The 22933-nt window shown below is 59.2% G+C and overlaps 9 protein-coding genes across 9 annotated transcripts; 4 read left to right on the forward strand and 5 right to left on the reverse strand.

Annotated features, from left to right (window-relative positions):
* Positions 1-281: 281 nt before the first annotated feature.
* On the reverse strand, positions 282-3075 carry HRG_07670 (phosphoenolpyruvate carboxykinase domain-containing protein; the record flags this gene model as incomplete). The annotated part of the gene is made up of 8 exons (XM_044866141.1): positions 282-918; positions 990-1696; positions 2269-2302; positions 2434-2600; positions 2662-2711; positions 2783-2808; positions 2870-2918; positions 2976-3075. The coding sequence occupies 8 exons, from the start codon at positions 3073-3075 to the stop codon at positions 282-284; spliced, it is 1770 nt and encodes a 589-aa protein (XP_044719105.1).
* Positions 3076-5347: 2272 nt separating this feature from the next.
* HRG_07671 (ribosomal protein l7Ae/L30e/S12e/Gadd45 family domain-containing protein) lies at positions 5348-6491 on the reverse strand (the record flags this gene model as incomplete). The annotated part of the gene is made up of 5 exons (XM_044866142.1): positions 5348-5548; positions 5600-6109; positions 6166-6240; positions 6381-6446; positions 6489-6491. 5 exons carry the CDS (start codon positions 6489-6491, stop codon positions 5348-5350), a joined length of 855 nt encoding a protein of 284 aa, XP_044719106.1.
* A 476-nt stretch (positions 6492-6967) lies between these two features.
* On the forward strand, positions 6968-8137 carry HRG_07672 (PP-loop family domain-containing protein; the record flags this gene model as incomplete). Its single annotated transcript, XM_044866143.1, has 2 exons — positions 6968-7879; positions 8030-8137. 2 exons carry the CDS (start codon positions 6968-6970, stop codon positions 8135-8137), a joined length of 1020 nt encoding a protein of 339 aa, XP_044719107.1.
* A 393-nt stretch (positions 8138-8530) lies between these two features.
* HRG_07673 (NADH-ubiquinone oxidoreductase MWFE subunit domain-containing protein) lies at positions 8531-8847 on the reverse strand (the record flags this gene model as incomplete). Its single annotated transcript, XM_044866144.1, has 3 exons — positions 8531-8593; positions 8647-8739; positions 8800-8847. The coding sequence occupies 3 exons, from the start codon at positions 8845-8847 to the stop codon at positions 8531-8533; spliced, it is 204 nt and encodes a 67-aa protein (XP_044719108.1).
* A 642-nt stretch (positions 8848-9489) lies between these two features.
* On the forward strand, positions 9490-12787 carry HRG_07674 (MOZ/SAS family domain-containing protein; the record flags this gene model as incomplete). Its single annotated transcript, XM_044866145.1, has 9 exons — positions 9490-9592; positions 9647-9721; positions 9785-10099; positions 10150-10197; positions 10251-10429; positions 10481-10816; positions 10874-12056; positions 12111-12326; positions 12423-12787. The coding sequence occupies 9 exons, from the start codon at positions 9490-9492 to the stop codon at positions 12785-12787; spliced, it is 2820 nt and encodes a 939-aa protein (XP_044719109.1).
* Positions 12788-13212: 425 nt separating this feature from the next.
* Positions 13213-14472, reverse strand: HRG_07675 (mitochondrial carrier protein; the record flags this gene model as incomplete). The annotated part of the gene is made up of 7 exons (XM_044866146.1): positions 13213-13296; positions 13370-13988; positions 14054-14137; positions 14190-14219; positions 14277-14287; positions 14346-14368; positions 14427-14472. 7 exons carry the CDS (start codon positions 14470-14472, stop codon positions 13213-13215), a joined length of 897 nt encoding a protein of 298 aa, XP_044719110.1.
* A 542-nt stretch (positions 14473-15014) lies between these two features.
* Positions 15015-15605, forward strand: HRG_07676 (uncharacterized protein; the record flags this gene model as incomplete). Its single annotated transcript, XM_044866147.1, has 1 exon — positions 15015-15605. One exon carries the CDS (start codon positions 15015-15017, stop codon positions 15603-15605), a length of 591 nt encoding a protein of 196 aa, XP_044719111.1.
* A 448-nt stretch (positions 15606-16053) lies between these two features.
* On the forward strand, positions 16054-19481 carry HRG_07677 (putative ATP-dependent helicase; the record flags this gene model as incomplete). Its single annotated transcript, XM_044866148.1, has 2 exons — positions 16054-19032; positions 19122-19481. The coding sequence occupies 2 exons, from the start codon at positions 16054-16056 to the stop codon at positions 19479-19481; spliced, it is 3339 nt and encodes a 1112-aa protein (XP_044719112.1).
* Positions 19482-20059: 578 nt separating this feature from the next.
* HRG_07678 (VHS domain-containing protein) lies at positions 20060-22354 on the reverse strand (the record flags this gene model as incomplete). The annotated part of the gene is made up of 6 exons (XM_044866149.1): positions 20060-20790; positions 20859-21080; positions 21136-21208; positions 21280-22032; positions 22098-22258; positions 22312-22354. 6 exons carry the CDS (start codon positions 22352-22354, stop codon positions 20060-20062), a joined length of 1983 nt encoding a protein of 660 aa, XP_044719113.1.
* Between the last annotated feature and the right edge of the window lie 579 nt (positions 22355-22933).

Raw genomic sequence — 22933 nt, forward strand, 5'->3', positions numbered from 1 at the left:
AGAATCTGAAGAATCTGGCCTCTGCCTTACGGCGACGGCGTATAAGTCAAACAGTACCATGCGTTCCCGACATGGTAAGAAAAGGAAAAAGGAAAGTCAAAAACGCCAACCCAGGTCAAGACACAGCAAGTCTTGACAAAACAAAACGGGCATTGCGGGTCAGGGAGGGATCAGACAGCCCCGCGGACGTGGAAGTGAGCGTCGCCCCAAGACGTGACGGGTGACGAAAAGCAGAACAACTCTAGGGCGTCGAAAAGAAACCGGCTATCCAAAATGCTTGCTCATGCCGTAGGCCCGGCCTTGACGACATCCTCGGTGGCCTCGCTCTCGTACTTGGTAAAGTTCTCGCGGAACAGCTTGCCGAGCTTGACGACCTCGTTCTGGAAGCTCTCGGCGCCGGCAGTCCAGGCCTTCTTGGGGTTGAGCAGCTCGGCGGGGACGTTGGGGCAGGTGGTGGGGACCTGCAGGTTGAAGATGTCGTACGTCTCGTAATGAACCTTGGCCAGCTCGCCCGAGTGGATGGCGTCGAGGATGGCGCGCGTGTACTTGAGGGGGCAGCGCTTGCCTCCGTGGGCGAAGCCGGCGCCGACCCAGCCCGTGTTGAGCAGCCAGGCGTTGGCCTTGTGCTGCTCAATCTTGTCCGCCAGCATCTTGGCGTACCTCATGGGATGGAGGGCGAGGAAGGGCTGGGCGAAGCAGGAGGAGAAAGTGGCCTGAGGCTCCGTCACGCCGTCCTCGGTGCCCGCCATCTTGGACGTGTAGCCTGAAATGAAGTGGAACATGGTCTGCGCACGGTCCAGCTTGGAGATGGGAGGCAGGACGCCGCGGGCGTCACAGGTGAGGAGGATGATGTTGGAGGGCATGTTGGGCGAGAGGCAGGGGATCTTGGCATTGCTGATGTACTCGATGGGATAAGCGCTGCACAGGACAAGAGCGTTGGTTAGATTGGACATGTTCAGCGGAGAGAAGCAGGACAAGAAGGGGCGCACCATCGTGTGTTCTCGGTCAAAGTCGAGTCGTCGTAGTCGACCTCGCGGGTCTCGGGGTCGAAGACGACGTTCTCCAGCACGGATCCGTAGCGGATGGCGTTGAAGATGTCGGGCTCCTTCTCGGCCGAGAGACCGATGCACTTGGCGTAGCAGCCACCTTCGATGTTGAAGACGCCGCGGTCGCTCCAGCAGTGCTCGTCGTCGCCGATGAGGGCGCGGTTGGGGTCGGCAGACAGGGTCGTCTTGCCGGTGCCCGACAGGCCAAAGAAGAGGGTGACGTCGCCATTCTTGCCCTCGTTGGCCGACGAGTGCAGGGTCAGGACGTTGTGCTTGATGGGCATCTCGTAGAAGAGAACGGTGAAGACGCCCTTCTTCATCTCACCGGCATACTCGGTTCCGAGGATGACCATCTCCTTCTGGGCAAAGTTGATGGCGACCGAGGTCGGCGAGGTCATGCCCTCGGTGTAGCGGTTGGCGGGGAAGGAGCCGGCATTGTAGATGGTGTAGTCGGGGCGGAAGTGCTCGAGCTCCTCACGAGGAGGGCGGATGAGCATGTTTCGCATGAAGAGGGCATGGTAGGCGCGGGCGCAGATGACACGGACGCGGATGCGATACTTCTCGTCCCAGCCGGCGTAGCCGTCGACGACGTAGATGCGGTTGCGCGTGTTGAGGTAGTCGACGGCGCGTTCGCGGTTGATTTTCCAGACCTGCAACAACGTCAGCCAGACCGTACTCGACTTCCCCCTCTCTGGCGGCTCGGATCCGACGCGTGCGCATAGTCGACTGACTGCCCAATGCGGCCGACCAACCAGCCCGGTATGCCCCGCATCGCGGCTGGATGCGGTGCAACATGAGGAGGGCCGGCACGCATGCGCGTCATCCGGGATGCAGCAGCGCACTGGCCTGCGCACACTGACTGGCCTGCACACACACACACCAACACCGCCGCTGCAGGTCCCGCGCGCACCCGGCCATCGGGACGGAGCGGGTCGGCGTGGCTCCCAAGGGAGGCAGCCAGCGGCCAAGACATGCAATCACAGTCATTTGATTGGACCGGCTAGACCAGCCACAGCCACCTCCCGCTTGGAAGCTGACTTCCCCCCGGCTCAGCCCAGACCCTGCATGCCCAAGCTGTTTATGCCGACTCACGGGCCTGGCGTCAAGGCGACCGGGACCCCCAAGGGAAACGCGGGGTGATTGACGGCCGAGGGAAAGACAAGGGGAACCACTGGGGAACCACTGGGGCAAAAAGGAAAAGGCGGCAAAACATGAGACCTACCTCGGGACTCATGGGCTTGTTGACGGGGCCCCACCTGCAGAAAAGCCTTGGTTAGCCGAAGGGGCGGGCCTTTCACATGGAATCAATGTTGGCTGAGAGCCGAGCAAAGCTGACACTTGACCGCATGCAGTCGACTCTCTTCCGCTGGCCGGGACAGGAACGTACCAGACGTCGTTTTCAGACGACGGCTCCTGGACTATTCTCTTGTCGAGGGGAGACCTCCCCGTCTTCTTGCCCGAGTAGGCCGTCAGGGCACCGCTCGAGGTGATGGCTGTGCCTGTTTCGTACACCAGCGCATCTTCGTAGAGGACGGCAACGGAAGGATTGGGGATCTGCGAGCCGTTACCCGTCAGCCGTTGCCATTGCAAACACCAAACATCAGAGTCCACTTACAATTGCGACGTGGTCGTAGTCGATGTGTGCCTTTTCGTGAAGCGCCTCCTCTGTGGAAGGCTTGTCAGTCGGGGGTCCGGGGTAGCTAGCGTCGGTAGGGCCGGCAGCCAGGGCAACATACCAAGCTCGGTGTGCTCGCGGTGAGGCCTGGCGAGGACGTCATGTTAGCATCCAAGCCGCCTGGTGTCGGAGGAGGGGGACAACTCACTGGACACCGCCCGGGTGCAGAGAAGTCTTGTTGACCGTGTTGGTAATCACTGACTCGGGGCGTCAGGGCTTACACTCTCGAGGCATGGGCATCAAGGGGGACTCACTGTTGCGCGAGTCTTGCCTTTGAGCCAGGATCTGGGAGCTGGGGCCTTTGACGTTGGGATCTGGGTAGGGAGAGGCAACTCTGGCGATGGGACCGGCCATGGTTATGTATGTTTTTTCCCCGCCGGGGGACTTTGGATCTCGGCTTGGCCCAGAGGGGGAGTGGGGTGGGCTGGCCAAGGGCAAGAAGAGGGCAAAGGTCGCGTGCCTTGTTGGGCGTACCGACTCGAGTCCAAGGCTTCTCTCCACAAATGGCAATGGACGGTGTATGCGCCGAATCGTACTCGTGGCAGAGCAACGGGCACGGGTACAGTACTTGGTGATGGGTAGAGTAGCCAGCTCTTGCTTTGGTGACGGAAGGGCTATTACCGTTTTGGTGGGGCAGGGGGGGTGTGCAAAGCGTGTGCAAAGCGTGTGTGCAAAGCGTGGGGAGGAAGCCGGGGGTGGGGAAGACCGGCTGCTCACGAGGATATGTCGGAACCAGCCTCGTCTTGTTCGGGAGGCGGATGCAGGCCTAGGTAAAAGCTCGGCGGGACTAGGACCGTGGGGCTGACCGGAACGTCCTTTCGGGTGCGACTTGGTGCGGGGATCGTGAAAGGCCGGAAAGCCTCGCTGCCTTTTCTGCTCACTCTCGCGCGAGCGAGATTGGCCCAGGAATGTACAGTGCAACTACAGTGCCGCAGGCGGGTACAGCACGGGCAGATGGAGACGTCGGTCAATGCGGCTTGGTGCGGACCGAGATGTACTGGTATGCTGAAGACGACGATGATGGACGATGGTGGTGGACGGGGGAGCAACGGCGTCCAGGCCGGCGGCATCGTGGCCCTTTTGAACCCCTTTGCCAGAAGCTTTGCTTCGGTTTCGGGGGATCGGAAAGGGCAAACATTCCCCTCCGCCGCCTTTGCCTGAAAGGGGCCCTCCACCAAGTAGGTAGGTAGGTAGGTAGGTACTACTAGATAAGTACCTACCTACCTACCTACATGACTTTTCCCGGCCGCACTGGCTGGCGGAACGAGTATCCGGTGCAGGTACAGCACCAAGGTAGTAGATAATAAAGGCGAGCCCACGTCACGGCTGTCCTCCAAATATCTCCATCATGGAATACGGCCTCTTCACCTCGTACAGCCTACGGCGTAAATGTAGACACTGTAGACACAGCTTTTGACACGCCGTGGGAAAGGGTACCCGAAAGCTGCATCCCGTGCGCTTTGGGCATCAGCGCCGCCATGCCGTCCGGAGCCGCAGGCCTACGTGGCCCGTCCATGCCAATCATCCCGGCCCTTTCTCGTAAAACGCCCTCTGCAGGCCATCGCACCTGAGCAGGCTATTGTTCTGCGACAAGGCAGTGTCATTCATTTCTGCATGGCAGGCGAGTCGAGAACAGCCCTGCCCATCCAGCCAAACCCCACGGCACATGATTGGGCACCCCGTCGACCTACCTGATTAAGGTAGGTACTATTTTATCCCGTGGGCCGTACTGTATATCCCGACGCCTAAGATCACCTAGTCGGCAAAGCAATACCCCAATGCCCCAATGCCTCGGTCGCCCAGTTCTTGGCAAGCCAATGAGCAGGTACATTAGTAGCTAACTGCTCTTCCACCGTGGACGAGATTCGACAAACCCCCGGGGATTCGCCCTTTGCTCACCACCCGCGACGCTTTCGGCAAGGCGGCCGTCAAAGTATCTTTTGTTGCACCATTGCAAATACTTCCCTACGTATCCGTAAATGCATCATGGTCGCCGATACGTCATTCGCACAGTATCCCTCATGCGCGACGTCGTGTTCCACGAAACCTGCCGTCGCAATCCCCGGGCCTTGTCGCCCGTCAACAGCGCCTCGTCGGCATGCTCTGGCCCCCCCACACCCCCCCCGGCGGCATCTCCCGCTGATTACGCACCCCGTCATTGGCTGTTCCCTCCTGCGCCTGCGTTCCGACTTTCTCCGACCAGGGCCCATTTAATCCGCCGGCTTAGGGATTCTGTTAGCTAAACAGCCCTCACGTGCCTCGATTCCACAGAGAGAGAGGGCGTGTCGATAGACGTTGATACCTCGACGCGGAAAGCCGCATGCTGCCCGAGCATTGCCATGTGTCTCGGCTTAAGCCCTCGTTTTTCGCAAAGGTGCAGTCGGCGCTTCCGGTATTCGGCAGCGGTCACACTCTGTTTCCGATTGCCAACGGCAGTACTCACGTCACCAAGGCTCAATGTCTCACGGTACCACGGCAAGACGGCTTAACGCCAGGGAGCATGTCATTATGCCATGGGTGCGGCTTACAAGACTGGCGCGTGAAATTCCATTCATTTTCCCATGTCCTGAAACCGGCAACACCTTAAAACCCCGTAATTCAAATGCATCATGGGATATTAGACAGCTCAAATCTTGGTAGCAGCCTCCAGAGCCTTCTGCTTCTTCAGGATCCGCATCTGCGCCTTGGGGCCCATGATGCCACCACCCCACTGTCTCCGGGCCTGGTCGTGCTTGTCCATGAAGCCGTCCTTGATGGCGGAGACGAGCTTCGACAGCTCGTTCTTGTCCTCCGAGCGCACCTCGGTCATGGCCAGAACGGCAGCAGTCTAGCACTCAGTTAGAACCGATGGGCGAATCGCAATCATGTGTGAACCGACCTTCTTGTGGACAACGGTGCCCAGGCGCGCCTTGCCCTTGACAATGGCATAAGGCACTCCCATCTTCTTGCACAACGAAGGCAGGAAGACAACCAGCTCGATCGGGTCGACATCGTTGGGAATGAGGACCAAGGAAGCCTTCTTGTTCTCAACGAGGCCGACAACGTGGTTGAGGCCGTACTTGACTGTGTAGGGCTTCTTGCTGACGTCCTCCTTCTTCTTGCCCTCCTTGATGGCAGTGGCCTCCTTGAGCAGACGCTCCTTCTTCTCGGGCTTGGTCTCGGGGCGGTACTTGTTGAGGAGCTTGAAAGCCTGGGCGGCAGTGTTGCGGTCGAGAACGTGCTGGAACTGGGCCAGAGACGGAGGGACCTTGAGGCGCATCTGGAGGATCTTCCTCTGGCGCTGGAGGCGGACATACTCAGGCCACTTCACCATGCGGCCCAAGTTTCGCTTGGGCTGGATGTCCTGACCGATGCCATAGTTTCGGGGGCGCTTCTCGAGCAGAGGGTTCTGTAGAGGTGTGAGCGCATGAGATCAAGGGGCTTCGAGGAACGCGTCGCACGCACCTTGGGAGCCTTCTTGGAACCAGCCTTTCCCTGAGGGAATGGGGCCGGAGCCACCTTCTTGCCAGTCTTGGGAGGCTGTCATTGAGAAAAGAAGACATCAGCGACTTGCTCAGCCAAAAAGTCTTCTCTGAACTCTAAAGAGAACGCGATGCGGCAGTATTTCAGCGCACATCCCGCCTCCAGCCAGGTCTTCACCCGGTCCACGAGGGACGAACGGGCGGAATCTCCAGCAGGCCGCAAGCGACGCTGCGGATCGAACTGCACGCCAGCGCATTGCCACTCTGGAAATGTAGCCGTCAGAGCATCTATGGCGAGAAACTTACCATCTTGGATCCGTGGGCGACGGTGCTCGGTCTTGTGAGAACAAGCGAAGTCCTTGATGCCGTGAGGGTGGGTTGCGAAAAAGACCAAGTCCGAGTGGATATTTCAGTGGTGGGTGAAAAATTAGGGCTTCGTGTGCCACAGTGGCTCTTCGCCCCAAGGGGGTCCGTGGGTGTGGCTGATGTGTCACGTGCTGACTCGCGACCGTGGCTGTTGGGTTTAGATCGGCCTGTAGCAAATCGAGTCAACGTTGGTTTGTCGGCGGCTTGTGTGAAAGAATCTTCGAAGTGGCCATTTCTTGAGTCACTGGGCCTCAGTCTAGATTTCCACGCTATAAACGCTGGTCTTCGGTGTGAATTTCTTGGAACTGGCTCCCTTTCCATTTGGGCGGAATCGCTTCAGCCAGACTACGACTCTCTACAGTGTTTCATCAAGTACACTTTCCGGCAAACCACGACAAACTCCCTGTCACCTACTGACCATGCCGCCAACCCCTTGCGTGTTGTGTCAAAACAACAGAGCCATCGTCAAAAGGCCCAAGAATCATCACAAAGTCTGCAGAGACTGTTTCCTCGTGGCCTTTGAGGACGAGGTTCATCATACCATTGTCTCTTCTAATCTATTCTACCCCGGCGAACGGGTAGCAATAGGCGCATCAGGCGGCAAAGACTCTACAGTGCTGGCATCGGTCCTCAAAACACTCAATGAGCGGCATGAGTACGGACTGGACCTGGTTCTCCTCAGCGTCGACGAGGGTATCAAGGGCTACCGAGATGATTCGCTCGAGACGGTGAAACGCAATGCGACTCAATATGAGATGCCGTTGCAGATCGTGGGCTACGATCAGCTCTACGGATGGACCATGGACCAGGTCGTGGAAACGGTTGGCAAAAAGGGTAACTGCACGTACTGCGGTGTCTTCCGTCGACAGGCACTGGATCGAGGCGCCAAGATGCTCGACATCAGGCATGTTGTCACGGGGCACAATGCAGACGACGTGGCCGAGACTGTCCTGATGAACCTCCTCCGCGGCGATCTGCCTAGGCTGTCCAGGAGTACCAGCATAGTCACCGGGAACTCAAAGAGCGAGGTCAAGAGGAGCAAGCCTCTCAAGTACGCCTATGAGAAGGAAATCGTCTTGTATGCACATCACAAGAAGTTGGATTACTTCAGCACCGAATGCATATACAGTCCTGAAGCATTCCGGGGAACCGCTAGAAGTCTGATCAAGAGCCTGGAAAAGGTTCGGCCGAGCGCAATCCTTGACATTGTCCGAAGCGGGGAGGACATGGCACGGCTCACACCTGACAAGGGTCAAAGCGGCTGCGATTGCAGCCCGGGAGAAGGCATGGGCGGTTGCGGATCTGCCAATGGAGCTGCGGGAGGCGATATGGTACAGATGGAGGCGAGCTTGAAGAACCAGCATCAGTTCAAAGGCCTCGAGGCAGAAGTCAAATCCGAGGGGGCCACCGAGGCAGATGGGTCGATCAGACTCCCCGTGAGGAGCCGCTGGCCGAAAGATCCTGTGCCAGTTCCGTTGCAGACCTTGGGTCGATGCATCAAATGCGGTTACATGTCGAGTCAAGACATGTGCCAGGCTTGCACGCTCTTGGAGAGCTTGAACAAGAACAGGGCCGATATCAACATATGACTCGATAGTCATCCGCTGAACTATCATTGACATGTGCGCGAAGGCATAAGTTGGGGGCGTTGCTCAGCTTCACGTGTGATGTGATATCCGTGCTGTCTTTGACCATTTTCCCCTCTCGCCGGAAAGGCTTGCCAGTTCGCTGGCTTTATATGTACACGTTCATCCCCGTCCGGTGGATTCGTCTGTTCGATCGTCGCTTCCAGCGGGCTCAGGAAATACGCTTCTCCAACTATAGGGGGCAGTGAGCAAATTATCTCGTTGAAAAGAGCGGCTTTCTGGCCCGGTACCTTCCATGGATTGTTCAGCTCAAAGCCTAGTGGTGCTTGTGGCTGATCAGTCTGCCCGCGCATTGTTCCCGTGAGTCTCCGGTCTCGCGCCATCACTGAAGCAACACTAGTCAGTGCCTGGAGTGGTCCGTTGGGTTGCGACGCGTGACGAGGTGGTTATCTTACTTTGCTGCCGGCCATGTCAGTCAACGGGGCCAAGAGACGGGCGACGGAGCAACCAACCTTGTCCCACTCATCCAGCGAATATCGCGGGCGCTTGCCCTCGTTCCGCATGGTCTTGACGAAAGCCAGGCCAGTCCCAGTCACGCCAAACATCTAAGTATCGATGAGTTTCGGCCGATTCCGGGCGCAGGGGAGGTGATCGGGCGCTCGTACACCAATCATGATGGCATAGGGAAGCAGGGCTTCAAACGGCACAGGCATGGCTGCGATGCGCTGCCCACAAGGACTTTGACGGGCAAGCCGAGGTTCGTGGCTGTGTCTGTCAAGCTCCAGCCTGCTGTCGGTGCGGCCAGGACAATTGGAGTTGCGGCGAGGTTCAATGCTGTGCCTGGGCTAGATGCTTGGATTGCCGTGTTCGGCTGGGTCCTTGGCGGTTGGATGCCTGAGGCGTGAAATGCGGTCGCACTCTAATTCGTAGTGTGGACGCACAGTTAGCGTAGAAACCATTGGCACTGTATTCAAAACTCAAGCTCTAGTGCCCATACGTGCATCGTACTGGCGCGCGCACTGTAGTGACAAGCATTCTCTCCTCGCCCAGCAGCACATCGAAACGCGACTGACTGTGTCACGCTACTTGGCGTCGTCGTTGCAGACACCGTCCAGTTTCCTCGGCGCGTTGCTTACGAGCGCGAGGTGGGAGCTCGCGGGACTTCACTTCTTTTCTTGTGCTCCCAGCTGACAGCGTGACAGGTCGAGCGGCTCAGGCCCGTAGCTCGCGGGCCTCTTTCAAGCTTGAGGACCGCCCGCAGTAGCTTGTCGCGACATCGATATGCCCAAATTTGAGTCGAAAACACACCGCCTTCGTTTAGGGAAGCAGGGGTAACGATGGCGAGCGCGCAAGCTATGGAAGAGGAGCTGCAGCAGAGTGTTTTGCTCTCCGAAGACGCGGAATACGAGACGGCAGACAGTTTCGCCGATAACGCCACAGACTCGACACCACGAGAGGGTCGAGGGGCGGCTGCCCACTCTACCTCGACCGGCGTCGCGGTCGCCTCTCGAGACATGGGCAGCGATGACGACGACGAACTCAGCGACCGAGATGCCTCCGGCGAGGAGATAGACGAAGATGCCTCCGGTGAAGAAGACGATGATCACATGGCTCAACAGATAATAGTTGGCGATGCTGCGCCTGGAGAAGATGAGGATGGCGAACAAGACGAGGATGCAGAAGGAGACGATGATGACCTCGAGGAAGGGGTAGGGGCTGTCAAGATCAAGCCTGGCGAAGCCGAAGATGATGAAGACGCCGAGAGCGAAGTCTCTGAGCTTCCGAGTGTCCCAGATGAGGAGTCCGACGAAGACGGGGCTGCTTGGGAGGACGGGGACGTGGCAGACGATGACGAATCGGACGCGGCGCCCCCCAACGCTTGCACCTTCTGCAAACAAGACGAGGAAAATGACCCGAGTGAGGATTTTGAGGCATTTCTTACATGCACTACTTGTGGCGAGAACGGTATGTCGTCTTTTCCAGGCACTGCGCGGAGACTGGCTAACGGGGATCAGCGCACCAGCAGTGTGCCCGCGACGCCGTCGCATTGACAGAAAAGAACCGTAAGTACTGGCCAGCCCGTCAGCCCGCGGCCGAGTCCGCTGACCGGTTCCAGATTCCAAAGACTGGAGATGTCCAGAGTGCTACACCGGGAATTCTGACGTGGACGATGATGAGATTGAAATCAAAGACGGCGCCAGTGTGGGCAACAACTCACTATCCATGTCACAGCGTTCGGACGAGCCAAACCTTGCACGGGAACCCAGTAATTCGGACGAGCAGTCCGTCTCTCAGGCCGGAATGCATGTTGACGACTCCATGCAAAGTTCGCGTGCCCTACGCAAGAGGAAAACTTCCTCAGCCGAGCCAGACGAGACGGGCGGATCTCTGAGAAAGCGACGCAGAAACCGCTCCAGCGAATCGACGGCTCATGGTGATGGAGGCGGGGATCAGTCTGGAGAGTCGAACAGGGCGTCGCGGATGCTGCGACTTAGGGCTCAAAGACCGCCCCCAGTAACCGTCGAAAGACGATCACGCACGTCCCTGGTACTCAAATTTGTGGTGCGTCCAGGCAACCTCAAAGAGATTCTATCGCGGAGGAAACGCGATAACAAGAGACGGCCTGGGGCTCTTTCGAGGCCTGCTCCACCGCCGCGAACGACGCCCGCTTTGACGGCTACGGTTGTGACTCCTGCAACTCCCCTTCCCACGCCTTTTACCTCGGACCTGTATTCTCAGCCATTCTACTCCTTTTTCGACAAGGAGACCGATGATGCCAAGGGAAAGCCTTACGGCGGTATACTGAGCGAGGCGGAGGCGGACACCTCAAAAACACTGCCCACTCCTGACGATCGCAAGAGGTTTGATCAAGCCAAGCAGAAGGCTGAAGACGAATGGCGAGCTCGCGTCCTAGCGATGCAGGCCGAGGCGGACGTGCCGTTGCGGAAGCCCAAGAAGGCGAACGAGAACGCAAGCCAGATTGAGTGCATCGAGTTTGGTGGGTGGGAGATCGACACCTGGTACGCGGCTCCTTACCCTGCCGAGTACAGCAGAAACCGCGTCCTCTACATTTGCGAGTTCTGTCTTAAGTACATGAACTCGGACTACGTGGCATGGCGGCACAAGCTCAAATGTGCCACGAAGCACCCCCCTGGAGACGAGATTTACCGCCACGAGTCGGTGTCCATATTTGAGGTCGATGGCCGGAAGCATCCTGTCTACTGTCAGAACCTGTGTCTTTTGGCAAAACTCTTCCTCGGTTCCAAGACGCTCTACTACGACGTGGAGCCGTTTTTGTTCTACATTCTCTGCGAGTACGACGAGCGCGGGTACCACTTTGTGGGCTACTTCTCAAAGGAGAAGCGAGCGAGCAGCCAGAACAATGTGTCGTGTATCTTGACGTTACCCATACACCAGAGAAAAGGCTACGGGAACCTGCTCATCGACTTTTCCTACCTGCTCACCAAGACGGAGCAGAAAACGGGGTCGCCCGAGAAGCCGCTGTCTGACATGGGCCTCGTGTCATATCGCAACTACTGGCGGCTCGAGTTGTGCCGATACTTTTTGAACCTCATGGAAGGGGACGAGCATAAGAAGGACGGCCTCAGCGTCAAGCAGATCTCTGACGAAACAGGCATGACTGCCGACGACGTCGTCTCGGCCTTGGAGGGGCTCCGAGCCCTGGTGCGAGATCCGCAGACACAACAGTACGCGTTCCGCGTCGACTCGGAGTATTGCCGACAATACGTGGCGAAGTGGGAGTCCAAAGGCTACGTGAGGCTGAAGGCGGAGGCTCTGGCTTGGACCCCGTATGTCATGGGTCGGAGCAACGCCGTCAACTTCGAGCTCGGGCCGCCCATCAGCACGATTGCGCCGCGCGAGGACGACGAGACGAAAGCTCACGAGGACCCCGACAGCGCTGGTGCAGAGCTCCAGCCGCTGGTTGATGGCGAAGACGGGGATGCGCCCCTACAAGACGCCAGCGTCACCAGCGAGACGAATATGCCGAACGGATCAGAACCTGTCAAGTCGATTGAGAAAGTGGCGCCTGAGGACAAGGAGAATGCAGAGCCGCAGACCGACGTCAGGAACGCCGTTCCAGACTGCGACTCTTGGGCCGCACCTTACAGAGACATACCGCCAACTCGATTCGAGGTCTTCCCCCCTGTCACGGGCGGTCGACGTGCAGATCGTGCGAGGCAAAGCGCAACCCGTCCGTCTGCCTCTCGTACCGTCAGCAGCGCATCGCGGCCGCGACGGTCGGGGGGGAGCAGCCGCCGTCCCACAGCCAGCCGCCCTCGAAGCAGCGCATCACGGCGCAAGACGGGCGGGACCGGACGCGGGCCGGGACGATGGCCCAAGGGTACCAAGAAGTCCGACTATGGTAATGCCGATAGTGGGCCTGGTCTCCCGCCGGGCTGGAAGGAGAAGCAAGCCCGCATGCGGGCGGAAGCTGGGGGCGCAACGCCCGAGGAGGAGGAGGCGTTGACCGACAAACCAGCGCAGGACGAAGTGCAGGTTGTCGTGGGCAAGGCTTCGGCCAACGGAAAGGCGACGCTCGACTCGGGGTTGGCATCGGGAGCATGGGCGGCTGGTCACGGCGCCCCGGGAGCCAGCGGAGAAGGGGGTATGGAGGTCGATGCGGGAGGATGAGCCAGTGAATGATCATTTGCCATGGCCTCGAGTCACGGTATGTGAGGTTTTGTCTTTCTTTGGCGAAGGGGTTTAATAATGCGGCGTAGGGGTGCTTCGGGTAAGGTGTATGCTCCCAAGATGTTTCTTGGCGTTCCAGGCAGGCTCTGGTGTATGATTAGAGCGATTCAACAAGTCGATACCGAGCACCGAGATGGCCGCTGGTACGAAGTATTTGATTTGGTTGCAAGAGCCCAAAGGCTTTGCAGGTTGGCATGAAGGGCCACAATGTGGGACGAAAAGGTCTTCTTAATGCTGCCCGACAACTCCACGGCCCAGTCTACACACAGAACGCCTCGCGTTGTCTATTATCTCTGAGACCCATTCTATGCTACAGGATCTGTGAACATGAAACTAGATGGAGGACTCCGCAACCGAGAAACACTTTATGAGTGCCACTTGCGGAAGGTATCCATGACAGTGGTAAAGACGACGAGGAGGATGCCTCCTCCGGGTCCAAGTCGCAGCACCTAGAGAAAGAGGAGGTGTCATGAGTAACCGTCTGGGGCACCGTCCATGGCTAGACAAGGGGACTAGACTTACCTTGGGCAGGAATCCCTTGTACAAGGCGCCAGCGCCTTCTTCCTTGAGCACCGTGAGAACCGAAGGGAATGCCCAGTTGTACTTGGGGACCTGGCCGGGGATCCTGGGCGTATTCTGGATTCGGCTCTTGACGACGTCCAAGGGGGTGTTGACCATGGTGCCGATGGTGCCTCCGATGGAGCCGGAGATGAGGTCGTTGACCATCTGGCCACGCTTGTTCTGGGCCTGGGGCATCAACTGGCGGACCTGGAAGATGCAGCCAAAGTAGCCGGCGTTCCAGAGGATATGCCGCCACATGGTACTCTCCAGACCCTGGTACAAGGCCAGGGGGCCTTCGTTGCGGACCGTCTTGACGACGCAGTCGATCATGCCATTGTATTTGCCGGCCGAGGCCTTGTCCTGCAGGCGGATCTTGACAAGCTCGAAGGGGACGACGACGAAGGACTCGGTAGCGCCGGCCGAGGCTCCGGTCAGGACGGAGAGCGACTGGGTCATCTGGGGCATGCCGAACATCTTGCGATAGGCCCTACCCCACTCGTCGTTGGCGGCGAACTTGGTGGCTCGCTTGGGAGCCTCCATGAGGATGGGAGCGGAGATGCCGCGATAGAGCCGGGAGAAGCTGGCATCGGATGAGCTCGAGGATTCGAGGATCAATGGCAGGACTGCCGGTGAAGCTCCACACACCCTTCATGCTTGATGATCTTGCGGAAGCAATCCAACATGCCATTGTATGCCTCGGCGCCGGCGCCCTTGCCGGTTTGCAGTTGTCTAGGCCGATGAGTCCCGGGTCCGCGGCGAAAGGGGGGCGGAGAAGACTCACACTCGGGTCTTGACGACATCCAACGGATACCTGGCAGCGCTCAGTGTCAGCTGTTCGCGTCGCAAAGACGGCGTGTCGTGGACTTACATGATCAAGATCTGATGCGGGCCCGAGGGTCAGCAGGGGCCGAGCGTGGCAGGGCGGCGCATCTCATACCTCCGAGACGCCGGCAATGGCGCCTGGCAGACGGCGTTAGGGTCGAGCACTTGGCGGCGGCTGGGGGCGGCAGCAACGTACCTGCGGCGAACTGGTAGATGAAGGGGAGCGGCTTTTCCTGCGACATGGTGGAGGACTGGGGGCAACGGTGCCCGGGCGGATTGACAGCGCTGCCGAGGAGAGACAGACGATGGCGGAGCGAGGCAAGAGGTGGAAAATTGGAGATGCAACGGCGTCCCTTGCAGACGAGCCGTAAGCGAATATTACGGCTATATCCCCAGGACCCCTAGCATGCCTCTGCTAGTGCTGTAGCTTTGTTAGCGCGCATGCATTGTGCAACGATTCATTAGGTGAGCAGTCACTGCACGTGTTTTGTGCCTACTATATTACACTCCGTACTTGTAGCGACGTCTTTTGCGGGTACCGGTATCCGTACCCAGAGTCCATTCCAGTAGGCAAGATACCTACCTAGGTAGCTCATCACGACAACCACTCTCTACATGTCCCCAACGTGAAGAATCAAAGGGCCCTGTCATGGATCAGACCGTCAATCAACCAACATGAATTGTCACCCCCCCGCGGAAGCTTCATGCTAGCGTTCCGGTGCAGAATGGCCGGAGTCGCGCGTGGCACCGAGATTGCGCACCTCGATTCTATCCAACGACGACCATGTCCAAGCCAAAGAACTGGCCCGGCTCGCTACCGTACTTGAAGTCTCCGCAACACTCCAAACACCTCTCGGCTGCCCAGGTCGAAGCCCTCAGCACGAAGCCCTCGGCGATCTCCGTCATACCCGCGTCACAGACCTTGGTGCCCTCGCCGAACGTCAAGATCCAGCAGATCCGGGACGCTGCTCACCCTGCCGACGGCCAGTACGGGCTATTCGCGGCGCAAAACCTTAAGCCCGGAAGCTTCATCCTGCCATACCTGGGCCGAGTGCACGGCGGGGCGGCACCGTCGTCGTTGGCCGAGAGTGACTACGACTTGTGGTTGGACAAGGAGGCGGACGTGGCGGTGGACGCGGCGAATGAGGGCAATGAGGGTCGCTTCGTCAACGACTACCGGGGGGTCAAGGAAAGGGCCAATGCCGAGTTTGGGACGGCGTGGTGTGAGCGGTGGCAACAGGTTTGCGTGGGTGTCTGGGTCTTGGGCGGGAAGAACAGCAAGGGCATCAGGAAGGGGGACGAGATTTTGGTAAGTTACGGCAAGGGTTTCTGGGACGAGCGGAAGGGAGATGAGCCGGAGGTTGCTGGGGGCTAGGGGCGAGGCATTGAAAACACGAGAGAGGTGAGACTTGTGTACTGTAGCTGGTTGTGACCCTTTGAGCCCAATCTACTTCGTACCAGGTAGATCATCATGACTCCGTATTTCGAGCAAGCTTTCCCGGTAAGTAACTTTAGGTAACTTACTGGAGCATCAGCTGGCTGTCTACAGTGCCTACCCTAATTACAACGTGTGCTGATCTGCCACTTTGGGCCCAGGTATCCATCGAGGGGAAGGCGGAGGCGAGGTACTTGCGGGCCGCGGGCTGTTTGTGTACTGCCGTGCTTTGCACGCCCTTCCACGCATGCTCGCAGAGTTGTCGAATTAGCGCCGAGGCGGTTGCCGGGGCAATTCATTATGTCATTTGGTGACTCGCGCCACCCACTCAGCGTCCGCTCACTCAGCGTGCATTGAGTGAGTGCCTTCACACGCGCACCCCATCCCCATGAACGGCGGCGATTGCACAAAAAGGCCGGGTGCAGGCTTCGCTTTTAAGCCCAGGAACACCCTCTCATTCCCCAACACGCCCAGCTCTCTCGACACCTCAAGTACCGAATCGGCTCTTGTCCGCCAGAAAATCGAGGCCATGGTCAAGGAACGGGCGCCGCCAAAGGGGCCCTCGCCCTTGCAGCCTGCTCCAGCTGCCCGAGCCAACGAGTCGCAGCGAGAGAGATCTCCAGACGAAGACTTCGACATTACCGCCGCTGTCAGGGACTTGTCGTCCGTCAAGGGCAAGTATCGCGGCGGCCCGGCCGATGGCGCTGGCTCCTCTGCCCTGACAAGCCATCCGACATTTGGACATCCCACCAAGATGGTCTCCTCTCTTAAGCAGAAGGCAGACGTCTTCATCCACCAAAAGACCCGTCCCGAACACCATCTCGGAACAAAGATCTCGGGACCGCGACCCCCTACCTACCACGACCGAAGGCCCCCGCCCATGCCCACCTTCAGCTCGAACACACACGTCGCCGCGCCGTCCTATCAAGGCGACGAGGTCTTCTATACCGATCCTACCAAAGCAAATGCCGACCTCAAGGCACTGCTCGAGGGCGGCCTGGACGAGGAAGAAGAGCAAGACGATGGCGAGAAGCCTGTTGTGGTGCTGGAGGCTGATAAGAATCCTGACTCGACCCAGCCACAACAAGAGAAAACGGAACAGAAAAGGGACGTCGTGGTCGGCAAGGATGGCATAGTCGACGGCCTCAAGGTCAGGCTGCTGCCTCACCAGGTCGAGGGCGTCAACTGGATGCGTGGCCGTGAGCTGGGCCCGGTCAAGCGAGGCACCGTCCCCAAAGGAGGGCTACTCGCCGATGACATGGGCTTGGGCAAGACGCTGCAATCCATCTCCCTGATGCTGAAGAACCAAAAGCCCACGACGGACGAAAAGGGTTGGAAGAAACACTTTGGGGGCCTCGAAAAGACGACTCTCGTGGTTGCCCCCCTGGCGCTCATCAGGCAGTGGGAGCACGAGATACGGGACAAGGTCGCCAAGTCTCACGGACTCAAGGTCCTTGTTCACCATGGTCCTCAGCGCACCAAGAACTCCAAAGACCTGGCCCTGTACGATGTCGTCATCACGACATATCAGATCCTCGTGTCCGAGCATGGCAACTCGTCAGAGAACAAGGGGGCGGGTTGCTTTGGTCTCCACTGGTGGCGCGTCGTCCTGGACGAGGCACACACCGTCAAGAACCGCAACGCAAAGGCCACCAAAGCCTGCTACGCTCTGCGCTCCGAGTATCGCTGGTGTCTCTCGGGAACGCCAATGCAAAACAATCTCGACGAATTGCAGTCTCTCGTCCGGTTCCTGCGCATCAGGCCGTACGATGACCTGAAGCAGTGGAAGGAGCACATTGACCTGCCCATGAAGAACGGCAAAGGCCACATCGCCATCCGGCGCCTTCACTCCATCCTGCGTTGCTTCATGAAGAGACGAACCAAGGAAATTCTCAAGGAAGAGGGCGCCCTGCATCCTGGCGGCGAGCCCCCGGCCGATGGAACGGCCACTGCGACTGAGTTCAGACATACAGAGCGCAACGTCGTCACCGTCTCAACAAAACTACCCCCCGCTGAGCGCAACTTCTACAATCGCCTGGAAGAGCGCGCGGACAAGAGCATGGAGCTCATGATGAAGAACAAGATTAGCTACGCGAACGCGTTCACCCTGCTTCTGCGTCTGCGACAGGCGTGCAACCATCCCAAGCTGGTGGAAGGGAAGTTGGGCGAGGACAAGGATGCACTGTCGACGGGCTCCAGCCAGAAGAAGCAGGATGCAGACATCGACGCCGTGGCGGATATGTTTGCTGGCATGGGCATCGTGTCCAAAAGCTGCAGCATCTGCGGCAAAGACTTGACCAGCGTGGACGTTGAGATTGGCAGGGAAAACTGTTCCGAATGCCACGATGATCTAGAGTACTTCAAGCATCATGGTCGTCCAGAGAAGGACAAGAAGAAGAAGAAGAAGAAGAAGAAGAAGAGGAAGAGTCAAAAGCAGGTGTCTCCACTAAAATCAGAAGCTGATGCAGGCGAGAGAAAGTTGAAGACGAAAGAGAAAGAGGATAACGAGCAAGACGTCGAGCCAGCGGCGGAAGCGCAGCAGAAGCAGGCCCCGCGCCGCCCGCGGAACCGCAACGCCATTATCGACAGCGATGATGAGGACGAGGAAGCCGAGGGCAGCTGGCTGGTGCCAGAAGGCGAACGAGGGGACTTGCATCTGGGCAAGGCTGGCGGCGAGGAGGACGAAAACGCCGAGGGAGGGGGCGACTGGATCGGTTCGGAGGACTCGGCCGACGACACGGTCGATGACCGGGACCAGAGCAATCTGAGCGGCTTTGTCGTCGATGACGAGACGGCCCAGGAGGAGCCGGGTTATAAGTCCGTGGCCGAGGCGTCCGAGGACGAAGACTCACTCTTGTCCGTGTCTGCCATTACGCAGAAGATGGCAGCCCAGACGCTTGACGAGGTCAAGCCCGCCACGTCGCATGCCTCTGCGTCCGACTGCGCCAAATCCGAAGCCTCAGGATCCGAGGCTGACGGGACAGAAGTCTACTCGGGCTCGGACCAGGACTCGGCATCAGACTCGGACGACGAGCTGTACTCTGCGGGTGCCACGCCACTCTTTGCATCGGCCAAGATTCGCGAGATCACCAGGCTCTTGCAGGCAGAGGCCCACGAGCACAAGTTCATCGTCTTCTCCCAGTTCACGTCCATGCTGGACCTGGTGGAGCCGTTCCTGCACAAGGAGCGCTTCCGCTTCCGGCGCTACGACGGGAGCATGAAGAACGATGAGCGTGAGGAGAGCCTGCGGCGGCTGCGCGAGGACAAGAGCGTCAGGGTCCTCCTGTGCAGCCTCAAGTGCGGCAGCTTGGGCTTGAACCTGACGGCGGCGACGAGGGTCATCATTGTCGAGCCGTTTTGGAATCCGGTGAGTCATGCTCGTGTTCCCTTTTGTTCCAATGGTACTGTGGAGGTGCTACGTGGGCGGTGGATCTCGAGGCTAACACCACCGTGCAGTTTGTCGAGGAACAGGCCATTGACCGCGTCCACCGCCTCAACCAAACCGTCGACGTGACCGTCTACAAGCTCACCGTGTCCGAGACTGTCGAGGAGCGCATCATCGATTTGCAGGAGAAGAAGCGCCTGCTGGCCGAGCAGACCATCGAGGGCGGCGCCAAGAAGAAGGCCGTCAACCTCGGCCTCAAGGAAATCATCGACCTCTTCAGGCCCGGCGGCCACCACGGCGTCGTCGACGAGCGGCCGTGGGAGGACGGTGGCGAGGCCGCCGACGAGCGCGACAGGGCCCGCCAGTCGATGAATATGCTGCGCCGCAAGCCGGCTAGGCAGGAGAATGCCGTCTATGGCCGGAGGTGGTGATTCGCACGTCGAGAGACGGAAGCATGCGTGGCGAAAGGCAAGGGACATGGGACTACGGCTTTTTTCTGGAGGCAGGCGTTGAAAGGGCGGGGGACGCGAGGGGGAATAAAGGCGTTTCGTGGTTTTCGCGGGAACGGGATCTCTGGACAGCGCGACTGGTGCTCGCACAGGGGGTTGCGTACATGGGCAACCGAGGATGGAGCGTCACAGGACGGGTGTCGTGAGAACTTGGCGTGCTCCATTAGACATGACGGCCGCCAGCCAGCCTTGCCGCAGAACAGACAATGAAGAAATGTACCAACAAAGAATATGAACTCATAGCCCGCCACTCCGTCCTTGACGGGTTCACCTTGTGTATATGTCCCTGCCCATCGGCATCACCAAGGCCACAGCAATGTCAATCAGCCGGGGCATTGACGTCTCGTGCTCACAGACCGAGCGCTAGAACAGATTGCTGCTCGAATAATAGACCCATCGTCACCACCCCCCACCCTCTTCTTCACCCCTCGCCGGCCCGCCGCCATCCGGGCTCTTGCCCACGTACACGCTCTCTCGCATGTATGGTAGCCCGGCGCACACTAGCGGTAATAATCGCTCGGCGTCGGCGCACTCGGCGCACTCGGCGCCCCGCCGGGGGGCATGTACGGCTTATACTGCGGCTCTCCGCCAGCAGCCTGGCCGCCGGACATGGCGTGCTGGCGCGCGTCGTACGCCGCGCCGTGGGGCTGCAGCGGCGGCGACGACATGGGGCCGCCGTGCGGGGGCTGTCCCGTCGGGATGGGGGGCGGCGCCTGGTCCGGGGGGTTGAAGCCGTGGTGGTGGTGGTGCTGGTACGAGGGCTGCTGCGCGTACGACGGCGCGCTGGGGTTCGGAGGCTTGCTGTTGGCGTCTTCGGGCGCGTAGGCCTGCTGCCCAGGAGGGTGCTGCTGTTGCGAGGGGAAGCTGGCATTGTGCGGCGCCACGGGCGAGTCGTACACCGAAGTGGCCAGCTCCTGCGCGCCGTACGTGCTTGTCGGGCGCTGCTGGGCGGGTGGCGTCTGGGAGTACGGGGCCGACGGGTTCTGTCCCGGCGGCGGCTGCTGCTGCTGCTGTTGCTGTGAGTAGGGAGCGTAGCCGCCCTGCGGAGGAGGCGACGCGGCCTGCTTTCCGTGCGAGGTGATGCGCGGGGTCTGCTCCCGCAGCGGATACTGCTGAGGCCCGCCCCCCTGCGACGGCACTTCGGATCCAGCGACATAAAAGGGAGCCGGCGTTCCCTGAGACTGGACATTTGGTGGTGAAGAAGCAGAGGCCTGGTAATGCTGTTGCTGGTCTGAGAAAGGGAGAGACCAAAGGATCAGCGAAGGAGACCCGGCCGTTGCGGGACAGGTCAAAACACACCTCCCTGAGGCCCTGGCGGGTAGTAATTTTGCGCGTCATGCGGCGGCTGGCCCTGCATGGGATATCCGCCGGCGGCCGGGGGGTATGCCTGGCCAAGAGGCCCCGGGCGCATGGCGTACTGATGATAATTGTGCTGAGGCGGCTGAGACATGGACGACTCCAGCAAGGTCTCGTAGTCTCTGCGGGCCTTGATGAACTTTTCGTTCAACTGGGTAAAGTCGTCTGGCGGGCGCTTGTTAGCCGTGTCGTCTTGGAAAGAAAGGGGGTCAAGACGCACCCTTTTTCTGAGAGTACTTCTCGATGAGCTTGATCAGCTTGGGCCGTATGGCCAGCGTCTGATGATAGAGCTTCTGCAACCGTTGTTAGGACCATTCTGGCAGCGCTTCTCCAAGGGTAGCAAAAGAGTCGCTCGTCTGCGTACCGAAATCTCCTCATTGTCCTCCTCGCGCGGGGCCGTGTTGGAGGCACTCAGCAGCGTCAGCAGCTTCTCCACGTTCTTGATCTCGGCAAACACCTCGGCCTCCATCTGGGCCTCGCGCTGCAGCTCGTCGGGCGTCGGGTCCGTCAACTTCTCGACGTAGTTGAGCGGGAAGATGCCCGTCTTGCCCTTGAGTGACCCGCGCCACCAGTCCTTGTAGACGCTCTCGAGCACGGCAATGACGTCGCCCTTTTTGAAATCGAGCTCGCCTGCCTCGGACGGCACAAAGTCGTACAGGGCGCGGACCCTGCTAACCGTCGCCGCCGTCGTCCCGGCCGGCACTGCGGGCGTCGGCGCAGAGCCCTGCTGGCTGCTGGGGCCTGCCTGGGAGCCCGAGCTCGCCGGGGCTGCCTTCTTGCGCTCCTCCTCCTGCAGGCTCAGCTTGAGGGCCATCTGAAGCTCGTCGTCCTCCTTCTGTCGGTCTGACTCGGTCAGGCCTTGTTTCTGCGGTGCGCTCGGCGGCTGCAGCGTCGGGTTGTTCTGCTTTAGCCTGTAGTAGCCGTCGTACATGATGCCGAGCTCGGCGTCGCTGCTGAACATGTCGCTCCAGTCCTTCATCTTCTCCAGGATCTTGGCTTTGACCTGGGTGTGGGTGTTGCGATCGCTGGCCAGCTTCAAGAGGGCGTCGGTGAAGGCGCGACTCGAGATTTCGCGATGCATGGGCTTGCCGCAGTTCTGGCACAGGGCGTGGGCGAGCTGGTGATGGTGTCATCGGTCAGTCGGCAGTTCTCCTATCTCTTATGGACTACAGGGGGACAAACCTCGAGAGTGTAGAGTTGCACGTTGGCGTTGCGGTGCGCGAGCCGCTTAATCATGCTCTGGACAGCCTCCTTGGATCCATTCTGATCGCCGGAGACCTTGTCGCACACCTCGATGATGGCCCCCCAGTCCTCCGAGGTGAGGTTCTCGTCGGTCGCCTTGGCTGCGCAAGCGTCAGGAACAACATCGCCATGAATGCTCTTGGGCGAGACTCACCGACGACCTCGTCAAAGGGTCCCGCCGCGGCTGCTCGGAACATGGCTGGCCGTCGTTGCAAGGCTGTCCCTCTCTCTTGCCGCTCTGTCTCTGGCTTCCTCTCGTCTGCTTCAAGGAAGCTCGCTTCGGATTGTGGGAAGTCGGGCGGGTGCAAGTGTGTGTCGGAAGCTGGCCTTGGTGGTGGTGCTGCGGGCTGAGTTGGTTCGAGCGCAAGGCCGAGCACTTAAGTTACGTCGTCATCCGGCTTACTGAGGTGGGAGGGGCTCAGCAGCTCCAGGCTCCACAGGCGAACCATGCGCCACAGCCACCTCACATGAGCTCGCTCATTGACAAGAGAGAGACACCTGCTCGTGGGTTTCACAAGAATATACTATGCCCATTTTATGTTCCAGTCCTCTCTTTTCTAGATTACCTGTACGTCATGTCGCTTCGACGCCTTGCATCGCTCCAATGTGCAGCCTTCGAGAGCCCATCTTGGCCTCCCCATCAACTACTTTTTCGACATCTCATATACAGGAACAGTTTTCGTTGACCAAATCGTAAGACGGGGCGCAGCGGCTGTCCAAGAGAAACTCCCCTTGGCTCGGCATTTCCCCTTCCACATCAGAAGTTGGGGACCTGC

This window comes from Hirsutella rhossiliensis (genome assembly GCF_020360975.1).
Source record: "Hirsutella rhossiliensis strain HR02 chromosome Unknown scaffold00008, whole genome shotgun sequence".
Lineage (NCBI taxonomy): Eukaryota > Fungi > Ascomycota > Sordariomycetes > Hypocreales > Ophiocordycipitaceae > Hirsutella > Hirsutella rhossiliensis.